Raw genomic sequence first — 18,882 nt, 5'->3', positions numbered from 1 at the left:
TTATTTTTAAAACCCAGCATACGCATCTACAACACAATCTTTGCTCCTTGGTTTGGGGGTCATTGTATAAGAGGGAGTGGAAGATGACACGAGCCAGAGGCACCAGAAGTTTGCTGTGAGATTGTGTCTCCTAGGAATGTCAGAAGCTACACCTATGAAGGCTCACCATCATGGCTGCATAGACATGAGCCGACAAGGACACCACCAATAGACATGTTAATGTATGTGTAGAAAGAGTTGGGGGAGCTCATGAGGCCTCAACTCCACATAAAACTCCAGACAACTAAGGAATTCTAAGAGGTGGAGAGACGGTCTTCCCCTGGGAAGTCCACACCAATTGCTTATTCAATTCCAAATGGCCAGTCCTGAATATATATGCTTATATATGTATATATAATGTATATGCATAATGTTACACAGGTTGAGCAGGTTGTATTTATGTATTTAGGAATACACACACACACACACATGCACACACACTCACACAACAATTCAAAAACAAGAGTCAGTGAGTTTGAAAGATGTCAGAGAGGATGTACATGGGAGAACTTGGATGGAGGGAAAGGATCGAAGGGAAAGGCTGCAATTGTAATTTCAAAAACAATTAAAGAAGAGAGAAATTATAGCTGCTTCTGGAACAGAACTGACTCGTATTTGCTCAGAAACAAACCCGCTCATGCGCATGCACTTTGGCTTGCTTACGTAAGTCCTCAGTCCAAAGCTCTTGAAGGCGGCGCATGCGCACTGCTGCTTCTGCCGGTGTCCCCACCACCACTCGTACCCACACACCTAGGGCTGCATCCTTTCTGTCTACGGCCTTACCCAAAGCCCTTTGCTGCACCCTGTGGTGCAGGTTCCCCGTTGGTCCTCCCCATGTCATAGCCAATGTGTGTTCCAGAAATGGAGAAATGGAGAGAGGCAGCTGCTTCCTGAGACAGGATCCACAACATGCCTGAGCCTCGGGGGTCCTGAGTTTCTTCCCAACATCCTCGGGCTCTGCTATGGTTTGAATATCTTATTTCCTTGCACACATACAAAATTTTAATCCTTAAAGTCTATGTTACTGGTATTTTTAGAAAAGTGGAAACTTAATACAAATAGGATCTGTCTTAGCTAGGGTTTCTATTGTTGCAAGGAAACACCATGACTGAAAGCAAGTTAGGAAGGAAAGGGTTTAATTGGCTAACATTTCAGCCTTGCCGTTCATCACTGCAGGAAGTCAAGATAGGAACTCAGACAGGGCAGGATCCTGGAGGCAGGAGCTGATGCAGAGGCCATGAGGTGGGGGCTGCTGCTTACTGGCTGGTTTCCCATGGCTTGCTCAACCTACCTTCTTATAGAACTCAGGACCACCAGCCCAGGGATGGCACCACCCACCATGGGCTGGGCCCTCCCCTAGAGATTCCTAAATGAGAAAAGTCCTTACAACTGGATCTCATGGAGGCATTTCCTCAGCAGAGGCTCCTTCCTCTCATGACTCTAGCTTGCGCTAAGTTGACACACACAAACCCAGCCAGTATAGTATCCGTCATGAGCCCTTTGTATGGTGTGCATTTGTGTGTGTGTATATGATATGTACTTGCTCAAGTGTGTAGGTGAAAGTGTGTTCATGCCATCCCATGCATTGGGAAGTCAGAGGACAATCTCCAGTGCCAATGCTTACCTTTCCACCTTGTTTTAGAGACAGGGTCTCTTTTTTACTGCATTAGCCAGGCTAACTGGTCCTTGGGTTTCTGAATATTTCCTATCTGCACCAACATCACCCCACAGAGACATGCTGGATGGAAGGGATTGTTCTGCTTCTTCCATGGGATCTGGGAACCTGGACTCAGTCTGACAGGGTTGCATGGCCAGTGCTTTACCCATGAGTCAATTTCCCTAGCTCTCATGAGAGTTTTCTAAAAGTGCTTGGGTTAGATGAGATCACTAGAGTGGAGCCATTGTAACTGACTTCAAGGGCCTGTCTACCACGCAGACGAGAGACTGAATATGTATATATATGATACACAATGTTCTTCCCATAGGGGGATGCAGTCAAGGTAGCCGATGGGACTTGTCAGAGTCTGTTGTATACTATTTGGACTCCCATCTTCTAAAATTGTGAGCAACAAAACGGTCTCTTTTCTTTATACATATCCTGCCTCATTATTTTGTGGTAGTTATCACCTCCTGCCCCATCATCACCAAAAAAAAAAGAAGAAGAAGAAGAAGAAGAAGAAGAAGAAGAAGAAGAAGAAGAAGAAGAAGAAAAGAAAGAAGGAAAGAAAGAAAGAGAGAAAGAAAAAGAAAGACTCAAACCAGTATAGACTCCCACTCATATAGACACATGGGCTTAGAGCCGGGAGAAGGAACTCTTCAGACCCGCCTCTCTATTGCTTCATCATCTTCTCTGGAGTTCTGCACAGAAAACAGTTCCACTATGTGCTTCGGCTAAAATCAAAAGGCAAGCATGGCAATGTCTTCAAACAGGCTTCTAGTGTGCATGGCTGGAGCTAGGTTCCCATGCCAAAACCTGGCAGCGAGACGGCCAAGAAGAGCTGCTCATAATAATGACACCTGGTAGTCAGCCAGGGGACTTTGGTTTGCAGGAAATGCTGACAGCGTATTTCTAATTTCTTCTACAAATAACTCGTTGATCCAGTTATCGTTACTTATTAATATGCTCCTGGGCAATCCAGAACATCTGTGAGAAGGTGAGCCCCACCCCCACCCTTGTCTCCATGCCCAGCAGCCAGCCTCTGGGACAATGGGTACAGGGGAGGGATGAACCCTCTGAGCGGAGCAATGGATGAGAAAGAACTTCCAGTGCATCCCTCAGGCTTTGAGGAAGTCTTCTCCTGGGTGGAATCAGGGCCCTGCAAAGATATATTCAAGGCTGAACTAAGTATCGGTGAATTCGATCTTTTAGGAAACGGAGAGTGTCTCTATGCAGATATAAGCAAAATTAGATGAGGCCATACGGGTTTAGGGTGGGCTCTACATCCCTTATCTGGTGTTTTTGGAAGAGAAAGGGTGGGGGAGATTTGACACAGAAACACATATGAATACAGAGTAAAGTCATGTAAGAACAGGCAGACATTGGGGTGATACAACTCTAAATTAATGCTCACCGAGGACTTTCAGCAGCCTCCAGAGGCTCAGACCTGAAATGAACTCACTGTAGGAGCTCACTGTAGGGCACCCTGATTTTAGACCCCAGGCCTCCAAAGAGCAGGTTTCTGATTCTCATTTATGTTTTGCTTTATGCCGTTTTGTTTCATTGTTGATACTGAAATGAAATTCGACTACATTACCTACAATGGCTGAGACTCCCTGGGCTCCAGTGATCTTCCTACTTCAGCCTCGAAGAAGCTGAGGCTGCAGGTCCTCAGCAGTATTCCTAGCATGATTCTTATTTTCTACACCATTCTGTTTGTTGTAGTTGCCATAGCAGCCCAAGAAAATGAACTGAAATCCAGAAGAGAAGTGGGACCTCATGACATAGGCCTGTAATTCCAGTATTGGGAGGCTGAGACTGAAGGAGTGTAAATCACACACACACACACACACACACACACACACACACACACACACACACATATAGTGAGGCCTCATCTTAAAAAGTAAAAGGGAGGCTCAATGTATATGTACTGGGTAGTTTTATGTCAACTTTCCACAAGCTAAAGTTGTCTGAGAGGAGGGAGCCTCAATTAAGAAAATGCCTACATGAAATCAGTTTGTAGGCAAGCCTGCAGGGCACTTTTTAAATTAGTGATTGATGGGGGAGGGCACAGCCTATTGTGAGTGGTGCCATTCCTGGAATTGTTGACTTAGATTTCTATTCCAACCGGTCCTGCACTTGTTCAGTCCCAAAGAAACACACAGAGGCTTACATTAATTATAAACTGGTTGGCCTATTAGCTCAGGCTTCTTATTAACTCTTACATCCTACATTAACCCATAATTCTTGTCTATGTTAGCCTGGTACCTTTAACCAGTGAGGCATTCTCATCTGCTTCCTCTGTGTCTGTGTGACGACTGCAGACCGCACTTTTCCTCTTCCCAAAATTCTCTTGTTCTCATTTTCCCACCTATACTTTCTGCCTGGTTACCCCGCCTATACTTCCTACCTGGCTACTGGGCAATCAGCATTTTACTAAAGCAACACAATTGACAAATCGTTACAGGGTACAAGACCATTGTCTCACAGTATGGACTGGCAGTGCTGGGTTCTATAAGGAAGCAGGCTGAGCAAGCCACGAGGAGCAAGTCAGTAAGCGGCACCCCTCCATGATCTCCGCATCAGTGCCTGCCTCCAGGTTCCTACCCTGTTTGACTTTCTGTCCTGACTTTTTTCAGTGATGGGCTATGATGTGAAAGTGTAAAACAAATAAACCCCTTCCTCTTCAACTTGTTTAAGGTCATGGTGTTTCCTCCTAGCAATAGTAACAGTATGACGCTAACTAAGATAGTATAGTATAAGTAAGGCCCCAGGTTAAATTCTTGTCCAGTAATGCAAAATAAGTAATTAATTAATTGAAAACAAATTGTTTAAATGTAAAAAGGTTTTCTTAAGACAAGTTCTAGAATACTTTCTTTGGTTTGCTATTAACGGATTAAAATGTGAGCTTGGTTGCTCATTGATGCTTCTCTCTGGGCCACTGCAGTGTTTGGTCTAAACATTGTCACCCAGGCACAGAATAGTACAGAATAGTTCATGAGTGCATGTTTTTCTTCCCTTCCTTTAGTTTTAAAATCTTGATATGCTTTTCAATATCATTATATTGATTTATATTTTTATGTTGTTGCTAGCTCTTTTATTATTAATAATAATATAAATATGATTATTATTTTGGACTAAGGCAAAATTAAAAAAAAACACTAAACCAACTCTAGTAACTGGATAAATGGGTATTTCTCTTCTCCAGGGATAGGAGCTGAAATATTATCAGTCTTTATTATTAGCCCTGAGAGAGGCCAGATTAAACCTTGAACTAAATTGACCTTCTCATTTCAGAGGTCAGAGTTCAGTCTTTTCATCTCAGACTTAGGAAATGGAAGTCTAAGGTCAGATGACTGAATAGTGGTAGCTGCCCTCATCTGTGCCCCTGGCTATTCAGACACTGTCCACTGGGTATCAGCTGCAGAGGCCAGGAACAGCACTTGGTGCAATTGCACACAGTGGACTACATAAGGATGCAACTTGAAAGTATTTGCTATTGCTAATAATAAACAATTCCTTATTCGATAGCTTCTAAAAGCCACCCACCTACATTTTAATTGTAAGCTCCCCAGAGGGAAAAGCCGTTGGAGGAGGGGCTACTGGGTATGAAGATGGGTCCTGTGCTTCTAGGCTCACACTCGACCACTGCGCTACACCCCTCCTCCCTCAAAACAGCCTCTTGAGTTACCCTACCTTTTGTTAATTCCTAAAGCTAAGTGATGTTAGCAAATAAATGTCTTGAGTCTACAAATGGTGGGCTTGGTTATTTGGGTTGCGTTAAGAAATTGAAAAGCCAAAAAGGATAACAGACAGAGACTCTCTCAGGTTTAGGGAAAGCCTACGTGGGAATAATGCATGTCACACCTCTGTCAGCAGATGGGCACAGCAGAAAAAAAGAGCAGATTGGCGAGAAGTAGCTCAGGCTATGGATTTTCATAAAGTTTAGGACTGGGACCAGGTGTGTGAAGAGTTAGGGGTAGGAGGTAGGAGACAGGATGAAGGTCATCCTAGAGAAGCAGGGGTTGGCCTGATCTAGATGAGACTCAGTCTAAAACAAAAAAAGAATTTCAAATAAGAATGTCATAAATATGTAATACAGAGCAGAAAGAGAGACGGGGAGATGGAAGAGATTGGGAAAATATCTAACACATTTTTAAAAATGTATATCCTCACAAAAAGAAGAGAAGGTTTTAAAAAGAAAAGTGTGTGATTCTTAAAATAGTCACAGAGTCGCTACTATGCCTACAAGTTTATAATTCCTTAATCTTTTAAAATAGTTGGTCCAGGACATACATGTAACATCAGCATCCAGAAAGTGAGGAAAGGGTGAAGAAGACTTTTCTTTTCTTTTTTTTTTCTTCATTTCTTCCTTTCTTTTTCTTTTGTGGCATTAATAGAAGACTCAATTTCTGGATTCACAAGACCAGTTAATAGCAAGAAGCTACATCTGGACATAGTTGAGTAAACTTGAGAAAATAAAAGACAAAGGGGGAAGGCAGGAGGAAGCACAGAACGTCAGATTTCTTCCGAAGGGACAGCAATTAGAGGCACAGTGTGACGATCTCCGGAAATAGCTGCCAGCTGAACTCCATACTCATCAAGAATGACCTGAGAGTCACCGTTCATGTTCATCTTGCATTCCCTTGAAGCATGGTAAACACAAGCCTATCAGAGATGCCGCACAGACACATGGGACTCCAAAGCCTTTAGACTCCTTTATGCTAACATTCCCACCTATCCTACTGAACAACTGCCACAGTTAATTGCATGATGTGAACGTCTCCAATCTCATACTCTTGTTTTGTGACTTAAAAATTAGCTTGTTTTATTTTTTTATGAGCAACAAAGTGTGGAACAGAATAAAAGGGTGAATTGGATAGCATTCCCTTTACAAATAAAAACAATCCACTAGATCTATTCTTTCAAGAACATTGTGACAGAGGTGGTCTCACATACACTAATTCTGCCTGAGGGAGGGTAGCTTTGTATTAGAGTCAGTCGCCTGGCATGCAAATGACCCTAAATTCAATTCCAAGTACCAAGATGATGATAGTTATGATGATGATGATGATAACAAAGACAGATACACACTAATTGCTGGATGATTGGGAAAGTACTTTGAAAGGCAATATTGAGATTATCAAAGTATTTATTCCTTTTGTCTTTGTACTTCTAACACTCAGAAGTAGCTAATAATAATAAGTCTTCAACTCAGAGGAATACACCACAATACGCTTTAATAATAAAATGTAGAAGTACCCTACAAGCCTTACAATAAGGTGGGCTTTCAAAATGATGCAAGTTGGGTCCAGAGAGATGGCTTAGCAGTTAAGAACACACTCCACCCTTGCAGAAAGAGGACAGGAAATCCATTCCCTGCACCTACATGGCAGTTCATAACCACCTGTAACTCCACTTCCAGGGATCTACACCCTCTTCTACCTCTCCAGATACCTAGTATGTGTTCCACATACATCCATGCAGGCAAATCACTCATATACACCAAATAAAAATAAACAGTCTTTAAAAAAATGATACAGCCATGTAATGGGTACTTGTACATATTAATAATATGTTTATATTGATAGGAAAAATATTCATGATCCTATGTTAAGTGGGAAAAAACAGGTACAGATTTGATGTAGGTGTGTCTTTCTATGTGTTACTTTCATTGGTTAATAAAGAGACTGCTTGGCCTGATAGGTCAGAACATAGGTAGGTGGGGAAGACAGAACAGAATGCTGGGAGGAAGAAGGCAGTGAGGCAGATGCTATAGCTCTCCTCTCCAAGATGGATGCAGGTTAAGATTCTTCCTGGTAAGCCACCACCTCGTGGTGCTACACAGATTATTAGAAATGGGTTAATCAAGGTGTGAGAGTTAGCCAATAAGAGGCTGAAACTAATGGGCCAAGCAGTGTTTAAAAGAATACAATTTGGCTTTTCGTCAAGATGGCGCCTAAAGCGAAGAAGGAAGCTCCTGCCCCTCCCAAAGCCGAAGCTAAAGCGAAGGCCTTGAAAGCCAAGAAGGCAGTGCTGAAAGGCGTCCACAGCCACAAAAAGAAGAAGATCCGCACATCGCCCACTTTTCGACGGCCCAAGACTCTGCGGCTACGAAGGCAGCCTAAATACCCCCGGAAGAGCGCGCCCAGGAGGAACAAGCTTGACCACTATGCCATCATCAAATTCCCCCTGACCACCGAGTCAGCCATGAAGAAGATAGAAGACAACAACACACTGGTGTTCATTGTGGATGTCAAGGCCAACAAGCACCAGATCAAACAGGCAGTGAAGAAACTCTACGACATTGATGTGGCCAAAGTCAACACCCTCATAAGGCCCGATGGAGAGAAGAAGGCATATGTTCGGTTGGCTCCTGATTATGATGCTCTGGATGTTGCCAACAAAATTGGAATCATCTAAACTGAGCCCAGCCGGCTAATTCTAAATATACACTTTTTCACCATAAAAAAAAAAGAATACAATTTGTGTGTAATTATTTTGGATACAGATAGCCGGGAGCCAGGTGGCGGGACACAGCCCACTGCTCCTTATACAGAAACTCTGTAAAATAAGCAGCAGGCTGTGTTCCCGCCCAGATCCTGGCTAGTTTACCCCCAAATAATTACACACAAATTGTATTCTTTTAAACACTGCTTGGCCCATTAGTTTCAGCCTCTTATTGGCTAACTCTCACATCTTGATTAACCCATTTCTAATAATCTGTGTATCACCACGAGGTCGTGGCTTACCAGGAGAGATCAGCATGTCTGACCTGGCAGCTTCATGGCAGTGACTCTCTGCCTCTGGTTCTTTCTCCCAGCATTCTGTTCTGTCTACTCCACCCACCTATGTTTTGAACTATCAGGCCAAGCAGTGTCTTTATTAATTAACCAATGAAAGTAACAGAAATACAGAAGACCCTCCTACATTACAGATTGATCTCTCCAATAGGATTTCTGTATATGTATATGAAAACCATATCAGTGCTGTTGGCCACTCTTGGGTAAGAATATGATGAGCCAGTTTTCTTCTTTACTTTTATACTGCCTAAAACATCTACAACAAACATAGAAGAACACATGTACATATTGTCATGAAGAATTTGGAAACTGGAATTTAAAAAAAAAATTCAATGGATAGAAGAGTTGTGGGGAGAGCCAATAAGAGTGACTAACACACAATTAGAGGAGAATTATTTAAATTATATAACTTCAAAGTTACATAAAGGTGACTTGAATGAATATGCCCAGAAATGTGAGCAGAACACCTCTTGTTTAGAGTCCACAAAGGACAAAGGTAGATAATAGAGGGCAAAGGGAGAAAATTCTGTTAAACTCAAATTCACAGGGCCAGATATGGTGGCACACAGCTTTAATCCAAGCGCACTAGGAGGCAGAAGCAGGTAGATCTCTGTGAGTTTGAGGCCATCCTGGTTTACAAGAATGAATGAATGAAATAATAAGCAAAAATTCCTCTCACTTTCTTTTCTCTCTGACTCTTTTTCTCTTCCTGTATTATTTATCAGTTAAGAAGCATTCTTGGCCTGCTGATCCTCAAACGTGCCCACTTGTCCCAATCCTGCTATTAAATTCACTACCCCGGTGACGGCAATAGGCTCATTACTGGCCTCACTACCACTCCCTAATGGTTGCCAAACTGTGGTATCAAAGAGATGCATCTGGTGGATGTATGCCCAAGCTTCCACTTGGCACATTTGGTGCCAAGAACTACGGTCAGCAGTGAAGGTACATTAGTGGACAAAATAGGCCACGTCCCTGCACTCAGCGAACGTAAATTCTAATAGACATAAATTATTCAGACCCGCACTTGGAGGTCTCTTCTAAGTCCTGACCTCCCTGCCTTCTACCCTGATGCTTTTGTATCATTCCACTCACAAATCCCAGCGTTTCTTCCTTGTGCTTTTTGTTCAAATACTGTTCTGCCTATTGTGGTTAAGTTTAGGCACCACCTTCTCTCTGAAGGTTTTTTTTTTTGAACTTCAAATTGGACTCTGTGATCCTTAATAGTCCCCCCCATAGCCTGTGGTGTGTACCTTTTCCCTGGCCCTCCTGAGTCTATGAAACTGAAATGTATGTGTCTCCATGAGACTTCAAGTTCTCTGGAAACATTGGTGTTGTCTTCTTAATGATTTATGTACTTTCAGTACTCCGTAAAACAGAAATAGAAAAATGTGGTAACTGGGATTAGCAGATTAAAACAACTGGCTGTGTGATATTGGTCTCATTCATCAAGGCTGACAAGGCAGGTGGCATTGGGAGGCTGCCCCGGATCGGTCAGGAGTAAGCAGACCGTGGAATGTGGGCTGGAGAGATGACTCAGGATAAAGGTTTACCTGGAAACAGAAGGACCCATGTTCAATCCCTGGAACCCTCACTAAAAAATCCAGGTGTGGTGGTGTGTATTTGTAATTCCAGAAGTAGGAGTGGGAGGCTGGGGTTAGCTGGGTAGCCACCTGTAGCATACATTATATTGGTAAATTATCATGGGCTGTTTGAGCTCACTAAGAAGCTGATGACAGACGCAGGGTTCCCTGCACCCCCACACATGCTATCAGACCCAAGCATGTTTGTTTCAAAGTGTCCTCCAAGGCCCCTTATCTGGGGATGGGCTGGATGATAGTTCAGTGGCAGGGAGGAAATAGACCAGTAAAATGACTCAGGAGTAAAAACATTGTCCTTGAGAGCAACTGGAAGATGGGTAGTCACCAACAGAGATTACTAGCATTTATCCCATGTCATAAAATTGTCCTCAGTGAAAAAGAGAAAATGAAAGCTCAGGCCTGAGAATCTCATTGGAGGAGGAAAAGCTTAAAGGGAAACTCCAACTGCCTGACTCCACCTCCTAGTCAGTTTCTGTGAGCTGCCTGATTTGGTGAGGCTGTCTCTATTGGTGACAATTTGTTCTTTCATGTGGACCCTCCCCCAAAGGGACTCTCTGCTCTGTCTGGGACTCCTGGAAGGCTCTAGCTGACCGTTTTAACAGGGATTCCCCACTCAGTGTCTGGAGTGTGTTTCCAAGTTCCTGATTTGATGATGTCACCTTCCGGCCGTTATTTCTTTCATCTGGAAGCTTCACCGGGCCGGGGGGGGGGGGGGGGGGGGGAGGGGGGGGAGGGGGAGACACTCTGCTCTGTCTAGGCCTCCATCAGAAACTTCAACTAGATGTCTTTAAGGGGCTTCCTGGCACATACCTGCTGGCTATTTTGAGTTGTCGGGTGTGACAATGCTTCGCTCTCTCTCTCTAGATGACAATCTATCTACAACTTGTTATTTATCCATCCATGTTGGTTTGCTCTATACTTAGTAAACTCGGGGAAAACAGAAAGTATGGCTATCACAGACCATTCTCTAAACCGTACAGAGCACCAGATAACCAAATGGTGAGTGAGATCTAGGTCACTGAGACATCTTATTTAAACAAAAACAAAAGCAAAACAAACAAGAAAAAAAAAAAACCAAAGTCAGTGGTGTTGAGGAACCACAGTTGAGGTTGTTCCCTTGTTTCTGAATACATCACTAGCATATATATGAACCTAGACCCAGACACACACACACACACAGGCACACACAGGAGAAAAGAGGGAAGGGAGGGAGAGAGGGAGGGAGGAAGAGCCCCTTAGTAGAGCATTCATTTGGCAGGCAAAGGGCCCGGAGCTCATTCATGAACACTTTTGACTCTTCCTCAATATTAAATTATTTGTGAATGTGATTATGACAAGGGTGTCATAATCGTAAACAAGCTAGTACTCGCCCCAAAGAGACAAAGCCTTGCAGAAGACCAAGTCAAGTCTTTATTGTCTCGTTAAACTTCCTCACTCGATCCCCAAGTTTCTAATCCCTGTTGAAGCATGGACCTAGGACATATGAGTGCGCTGATCCAGAAACATAATCCCCCAAAGAAGGATGAGGCACTTAGGCCTAATTTAACCTTTTTTCTTACCTTATGATATTACTTAACGTAATTGGCTACTAGACCTTTTAGTAAGTAATTAGGAAGAGTTAAGCTATTAGCTAGGATCAGAATAGGCACAAGGGGGATTATACTCAATCCTTAAATGGATAGACATTTTCAGTGAAGAAATAATGTACTATTTTAGTGAATAAAGTAAGTGGGGAAAGCACCCAATCAGAATTGCCACTTTAAGCCCTTAACAAAACAAACCCCACCCTCTTTCAGAGTGACGGCCGTGAATGAATGTGAGGGACAAATCGAATGAACAGGACAGCCGAGAAGCCACAGTGCAATTATGAGGTGGGGTTTAGAAAGGGATCAGGTATCGCGTTCTTCTAAACAGCAACAGAAGACCCAACCTAAGCATGTCCAGACAATAGGAAGGCCTTTGAGGAGAGCCAGAGCGAAGGATCAGGGTAAGAAAGTGAATTAGTCAGGCAACCGCAGACTGGGAGTGATAATACGGTGGAAACTGACTTCTTCATGCAACTGATGAGTTCATCTTCCAGCTCAAATAGTGGCCCTGGGAAGATAACTTTCCCGTGGGCTCCTTCCGTGTGGGCCTATCTGGTCTGCTCCTTGGAACCTCCACCGTTCAGCGCGCAGACACAGAAACAAACAGGAAAGCCCCTCAGGGGACAGCCTTGCGTGGCCAGCCGACACTTTGGCTTCCACCCCGTTGACTAGATCTCAGACTGCAGGAGTTACTTTCTCTTTGTTGTAAGAAAATAGGGGGCAGATGTGAAAAAGAGGAAGTTTCTTGCTTTGATAGGATCGCGCTTTCAGACTGGGTCCAGTTCCTTATGATTGGGACGGCATAGGAGCTGGAGCAGGGGCCAGATTGAGTCCGCAGTCAGGAAGCAAAGATAGGAGAATCTTGGTGCCCATTTGGTCTTCTCACCAAGTCCGTGAGGTGGTGTTGCCATGTTCAGAGTGGATCTCCTTGGTTAAATCTCTCTACAACACTCTCAGGCACGCCCTAAAGCATGTCTCACTGATGCCCTGTTGTTTATTAATCCAACCAACTAAGGTCCCATCCCTTATCCTCACACCCAAACACATCACTTTAAACTGCACTGTTCTACCTCTGACTTCTCCTGACTCATGATCATCTTATAATGCAAAATGCATCCTTTCGAATTTCAACAGTCCCCGAAGTTTTAGATTCTCAACATTGTTTGATAGTTAGCGTTCAGGCTGGGTGTGGTGGTGCATGCCTCTAACGGCAGCACTCAGGAGGCAGAAGCAGGCAGGTCTCTGTGAGTTCAAAGCCAACGTGGTCTGCACAGGGGGTTTCAAGACAGCTGGAGCTACATAGTAAGACCCTGTCTCAAATGAAAAAAAAAAAGTTAGTGTTCAAAGTCTCTTTTGAGACTCGAAACAAACTATTACCTATAAGCTACCATAACACAAAGGAAAAAGCACACATTTCTAACCTACCGTGGCATAGAAGAAACATAGAAGGAGTGGGAAACTGGTGGGGAATGCCTGGACCAAAACAAGACTAAAACACAGCAGGGGAAACATCAAACCTTTCAGCTCAGTGTGCAGCATGCTGGTGTCAGCTGTGTTCCAGGGGTCTTGGGTAGTCTCACTCTTCAAGTTCTGCCACTTGAGACACACATAGCTGTCTCCTGGGCCAGCTTCTCTTGGTACCGACAGTTTTCCTCTGCACATAACTGGGAGCCCTGCTTAGGTCCAGTATCCCGGAGCCTCCACTGCAACTCAGGCATCGCCTTCACAGCCTTTTACAGTGGCATCTATATGGGGGGAGGGGCTCTCAAGAAAAACAAAACTGATAGAATGAACCTCTACCTATCTATCGATCCATCTATCAATTGCCTATCTATATGAGAGTGGCTTACAGGCTGTGGTCTGGCTAGGCTAGCAATGCTGCCTCTTGGTGGAGAGTCTAAGAACCCAGTAGTTGTTCAGTCCAGGAGGCTGGATGTCTCAGCCGGTCTTCAGTATATTTAGAATCCTGAAGGAGCAGGATTTAACCCCAGGGAAGGAATGCCTCTGTAGCAGACTAGATGAACTTACCAATAAGAGTGAGGGCAAGCAGGAAAAAAGCAAACTCTTCCTCCTTCCATATCTTCTTACATAGGCTGGCACGAAAAGATGTGGCCAGATCTAAGATGGGGCTTCCCATCTCGAACGAGCCAATCAAGAAAAGTTCCTCACAGGTATGCCCTGCTGCTAGGGGTTTAGTTTGCCCCCCCCCTTCTATCACAGTTTTCATGGTCTCTGTGCTCATGGTAGGTGAACCTAGAAAAACCCGTCTCTAATTCATTGTACTTTATCAGCATTCTTAGTTCAGGTTTTCTATTCTCAAATGAGCTTGTACTTTTATAAATTAGAGCCTTCAGTGCATGGATCTTTTCCCCTGGAGTACATAGCCAATTGTTCTGTTGCTCTCTCTTTCTCTGTCTCTCTATCTGACTACAAACAGTAAGCAGTAACCACACCATGACCTGGAGAGTATATTGTTTTGAACTTTCCTCTGCCAAGCAAATTAGTTCATTACTTTGGAATTCAGCTACACCTGAGGTTTCAGGGCTCGAACCGAATGCAGTGAGATTGTTTGCCAGGCTGTAGCATCGGTGCCCTCTCATTCAGATCCCAGTTACGTCCTTGGTCCTCTTTGGAATTTCCTGAGTATTTCTTTGCAGTATTAAGGTCTTCTGTAGTCTCACCCATAACGAGCCATTAAGTTCTTCTCATTGTGTTCCAAGTCAAGCCTACAGTTTCTAACTCTTCCCCACTCTTCTTGCAAACCACCCTCAAAGGTCCAAGGACTCCCCAGGGTCACACTGCTTCTCTTTGGGACAAACTTCTAGTAGCTTTCTCATTACTGAGATAAAATACCCAACAGAAAGTGTAACATGTGGGCCGGCTTGTTGGGGTTTCTGTCCCACCCGGTACCCCACAACCGGCAACTGCCAAGAAAAATCATACACAGGGCTTCATAAGGTTATAAACTGATTGGCTCAATAGGTCAGGCTTCTTATTAGTCCTTGTAACTTATATTAATCCATTATCATTATCTATGTTAGCCACACGGCTCAGTACCTTTCTCAGCTGTCAGCTCACATGTTGCCTCTTCGGTGATCTGGGCAGAACTGTGGAGGGAGCTTCCTGCTTCCCAGAATACTCCCAGTCTCTTTGTTCCACCTCTACTTCCTGTCTGGCTTTCCCGCCTATACTGCCTGCCTGGCCAATCAGCGTTTTATTAAAATATGATTGACAGAATACAGACAATTCTCCCACACCAAGAAAGAATTTAAGGAACGACAGGTTTGCTTCATTTTTTTGGGGGTCGGGGGTAGAGGAGTTTGGTTTGAATGAAGAGCATCACAATTTGAGCATCCAGTCATTAGCATAATTGTCAGAGTATGAAGCAGGCAGTCACATTACATCGATAGCCAGGAAACAGAGAAAGAGATGAATGCTGACATTCATCAGGAGTCATTTTTCCTCTTCAGTCCAAGAGGCCACTCCATGGGATGGTGCCATCTACATTCAGGGTGAGTATTCTCTCCTCCATTAGAGCTCTCTGGAAGCCCCATGGAAGACAGATCCAAAGGAATGCCTCACTAATCTCATAGGTGTTTATTGTTCCAATCAAGTTGACAATTGAAATCAACTCTCACAGACCCGTTACTTTTAATTACAAAGGATTCTGGGAAAAGTAGTTGAACTGTGGATCCAGAAGGAAAGTAGAAACTCAGTTAAATATTTAGCTAGTTTAAGTAGAAACATGGTTAAATATTTAGCTAGTTTTTACCATCTGCGGCAGTGAAAGCCAAACCCCCTCTATCATATACTCACTGAAAGAAACACAGCCTCTCAGTCCCTGCATTCTCAGTAAGATGCAACGAACACTGGCTTGCCTGGGACTCACTACTTACGGAGTTCTCTGAATTGAGAGACTGGCCGAGAAATTGGAGTGGGCTAATAATAGCCATCAGAGTGTGCTTCTGGGAACTGGTGGTAGAGTCAGCAGTCTTTGAAATGCCTCAACAGTATGAGAAAGATTGAGTTTTCTAGGCACTGAGGTCATAGATGGTGTGGTAATTTGGCTGACAATGGCTGCCATTGGCGCATATATTTGCTATCTGATTCCCCATCAGTAGACTGTTTAGGAGGATTAGGAGGTGTGACCTTCTTGGAAAAGGTGTATCATGGGTGTGAGGGTGGTTGTTTGAAATTTCAAAAGCCCATGTCAGGCTCAGTCTCTGCCTCCATCTTGTAGATCAGATGTGAGCTCTCAGCTACTGTTCCAGCTCCATGCCTGTCTGGTCCCTGCCATGCTCCTTGCCCTGATGAACACGAACCAAGCTTCTGAAACTGCAAGCACCCTCCCAATTAAATACTTTCTTTTATTTCTTTTATAAGTAATCTTGGTCATGGGGTCTCTTCACAGCAATAGAATGGTCACTAAGACAGATGGCCAGCTAACCATGTTTGCAGAGGGGCTTAGTCCCAGAAAACCTCAATTAACAGTGTTGCTGAAAGCTGGCATTGGCAGTTGTCAGGGTTTAGATGTCACACGTCCTTCCCATTCCCAGAGTTCATGTAGCACAAGGTTGATCCTCAGCTGGTGGCACCGTTTTAGTAACTGTAGCTGGTCACTGAGGACAGGTCCTTGGCATTGTCATCCCTGGCCTTTTCTTGTCATCCTCTTGACTACGTGAGTGAAGAGCTCTCTTATTTCACACCCACATACTGCCATGGTATTTTGCTAAGCACATGGGGACAGGTGATTATAGATAGAATCCTTTTGAGCGGTTGGTCAAAATAAGTCTCTCCTGTCTTAAGACGTCCATGGTGGGTATTTGCTCATAGTGACTGTAAACGTAATCAATACAGAAGTGTAGAGAAAAGAAATAGTGAGTGTTTCATCCTATGATCGGTTCGTAGTAGAAGTGTCTAACAAAAGATGGATCAGCAAGAGAAAGGTTTGCAAATTTAAACAACTTTATACAACATGAGAGCCTTCATAAAGAAATGAAGACTTCAAGAAATGGATGCGCTTACATATTTTTTTACAATGCAAAGTTTGATTGAAAGGTAGCTCGCCATGGCAATTTGTGATTAGACAAAGGAGCCATGACCTAAAGAAAATAAAATAGGGTTGTTGGTTCAAATTCTTCTCAGAGTTTTCTAAAGATGTTCATTTCCTCTGAGGACAGGGAGGGTACCTCTGAAGTGAGTTATACAATCTGCTTCAAGGAGAACAGTGAGTATAAGTTAGATTGGCATTCCTGCTTCTGCCATTTTTCAGATTTCTTCAGCTTAAAATATTTTGGGGGCATCCTGAGCCCCACAAGCAGACACTTGAGCATTGCTGCTAGAAAGTGAGAAAAACACAAAAGAATAGCAGGCGCCACCACCTCTGGCCTTTAAGCCAGTCCACTTAGATCCCTTTGTGTCTGGGGACATGATTAACCCAGTAGCAGAAAGGGGAGCCTTCACCCAGAAGGTAAGGAGATTCTAGAGGCAGGGAATAAGAAAAGCTGGTAGGTTTCATAGTCCACTGTTGTCCGTGCATGATGTAGATATTTATTAAAGAAAGTAGGTGTACAGATTTCCTCATCCAAAACACTAGAACTTAGGCTGGATCTCGGTGGTAGAGCTTGTGTTTGGCATGTGTAAGGCCCAGAAATCCAATCTCTAGCACATGAAGGAAAAGAAATGAAAGAAGAAGAGGAGGAGGAAGAGCCTAAATATATAGTCAATATTCTGATATTACAGATTTGAATCTATTATCTCTCCTGCTAATACAGACTTCTGATTTTTTTGTTTTATTGCTAGAGGCTGTCTCTAACAAGCAAACTAATTATGCCTTGTGATCCAGCTAAAGAGATTTATCCAATCTTTCAAACAAGAATATATAGGCTAGATGTGTAGCTCAGTGGTATATTGCTGATATAATATTCTTGAGATCCTGGGCTCAGTGCTCAGTACTACACATAAAAATTATACACATATGTGTACATAGATTCCTTGATTTTTGTGAAATTTTTATTCAATTAATAGTCTTTGTTTTTGAAGATTGCAATAACTAAATGTACTCCAGATCCTCAGATTGCTATTGTCAATCACACCTCATGTTTGGAACTGTGCTCCCATTAGCCTAGGGGAAAGAATGTTCAAGAAACTAACTATGTGAAATTGAAATTGTGAAATCTAGAACATGTTCCCAACCCACCATCTTGTGTTCTGGCCAAACCTGTTCAGTGATGTTTTCTACCCTTTGTTAACAGCCAGGCTGGGTGAGGATAGCCTGGAGGAGGCTGGAGGGGGGCACAGAGTGGGGGGTGAAGATAAACAGAAGAGGGGCCTCCAGGAGTGGGAATAGAATGGATGCTTTGTTCTCCCCTCCTACCTCCTCAGGCCATCTTAACCCTGTTAAATCTGGAGACACAAAGTTCATGACAATGAACCAATTCAATAGACATTTGCTTATTTAGGTTTAGCAGGCTTAGCATGTTCTGGTTGCTGTGCAAAACATGCCCCACCCAACCAGAGTGTAGAGCTGCGGAAGCCATTTAGTAAACAATATATAATGAATATTGGAACAACTATTGACCTACTTTAAAATGAGAATTGTATTACACACACACACACACACACACACACACACACACGCACATACCTGAGAAGGAGTTCACAGGACAGTGTGCATATACACAGCATAGCGTAATATAACCCCTAGCATTGATTATCTCTGTGTGGTGTGTATGTGTATGATATGTGTAAATGGGTGTAAGGCCAGTGGTTGATATCAAGAGTCTTCCTTAATCACTTGCCACCCTATTATTTTTAATTAGTTTTTTGAGAGTTATACAATGTGTTTTTCTTCACCTTTTTTTTTTTGAGACAGTGTTTCTCACTGGCTGTAGATCTTGAGAACTCAGCTTGACTGACTAACTAGCAGGCTTCAGGGACCTCCTGTCTCAGCCTCCCTAATTACAGAATTAGTTCTGGAATTACATACACGTGGATGCCCTGCCCAACTTTTGAGAGACGGTGATCAAATTCAAGTCCTTATGCTTGTGTGGCAAGCACTCTACCAAGTGAGCCATATCTCAAGCCTCCTGTTTGATTATTTATAAGCCACAAATAACAATAAAAATAGATACTCAGATGCGCAAAGGAGTTAGCAATGTTTAGAGCCCGGGAAATTCTAACTCACACAGGAT

At 43.4% G+C, this 18,882-nt stretch overlaps 1 protein-coding gene and 1 long non-coding RNA gene across 2 annotated transcripts in view; both read left to right on the top strand.

The window, feature by feature from the left end:
• Window positions 1-18,882, top strand: part of LOC146890585 (uncharacterized) — a 31,530-nt gene that overhangs the window by 2,128 nt on the left and 10,520 nt on the right. The window lies entirely within an intron of this gene.
• LOC148118342 (large ribosomal subunit protein uL23) lies at window positions 7,644-8,150 on the top strand. Its single transcript, XM_087900966.1, has one exon. It carries the CDS (start codon window positions 7,652-7,654, stop codon window positions 8,120-8,122), a length of 471 nt encoding a protein of 156 aa, XP_087757092.1. The 5' UTR covers window positions 7,644-7,651; the 3' UTR covers window positions 8,123-8,150.

This window comes from Myodes glareolus, chromosome 23 (genome assembly GCF_982192425.1).
Source record: "Myodes glareolus chromosome 23, mMyoGla1.1, whole genome shotgun sequence".
Lineage (NCBI taxonomy): Eukaryota > Metazoa > Chordata > Mammalia > Rodentia > Cricetidae > Myodes > Myodes glareolus.
This window is presented reverse-complemented; position numbering and strand designations above follow the sequence as displayed.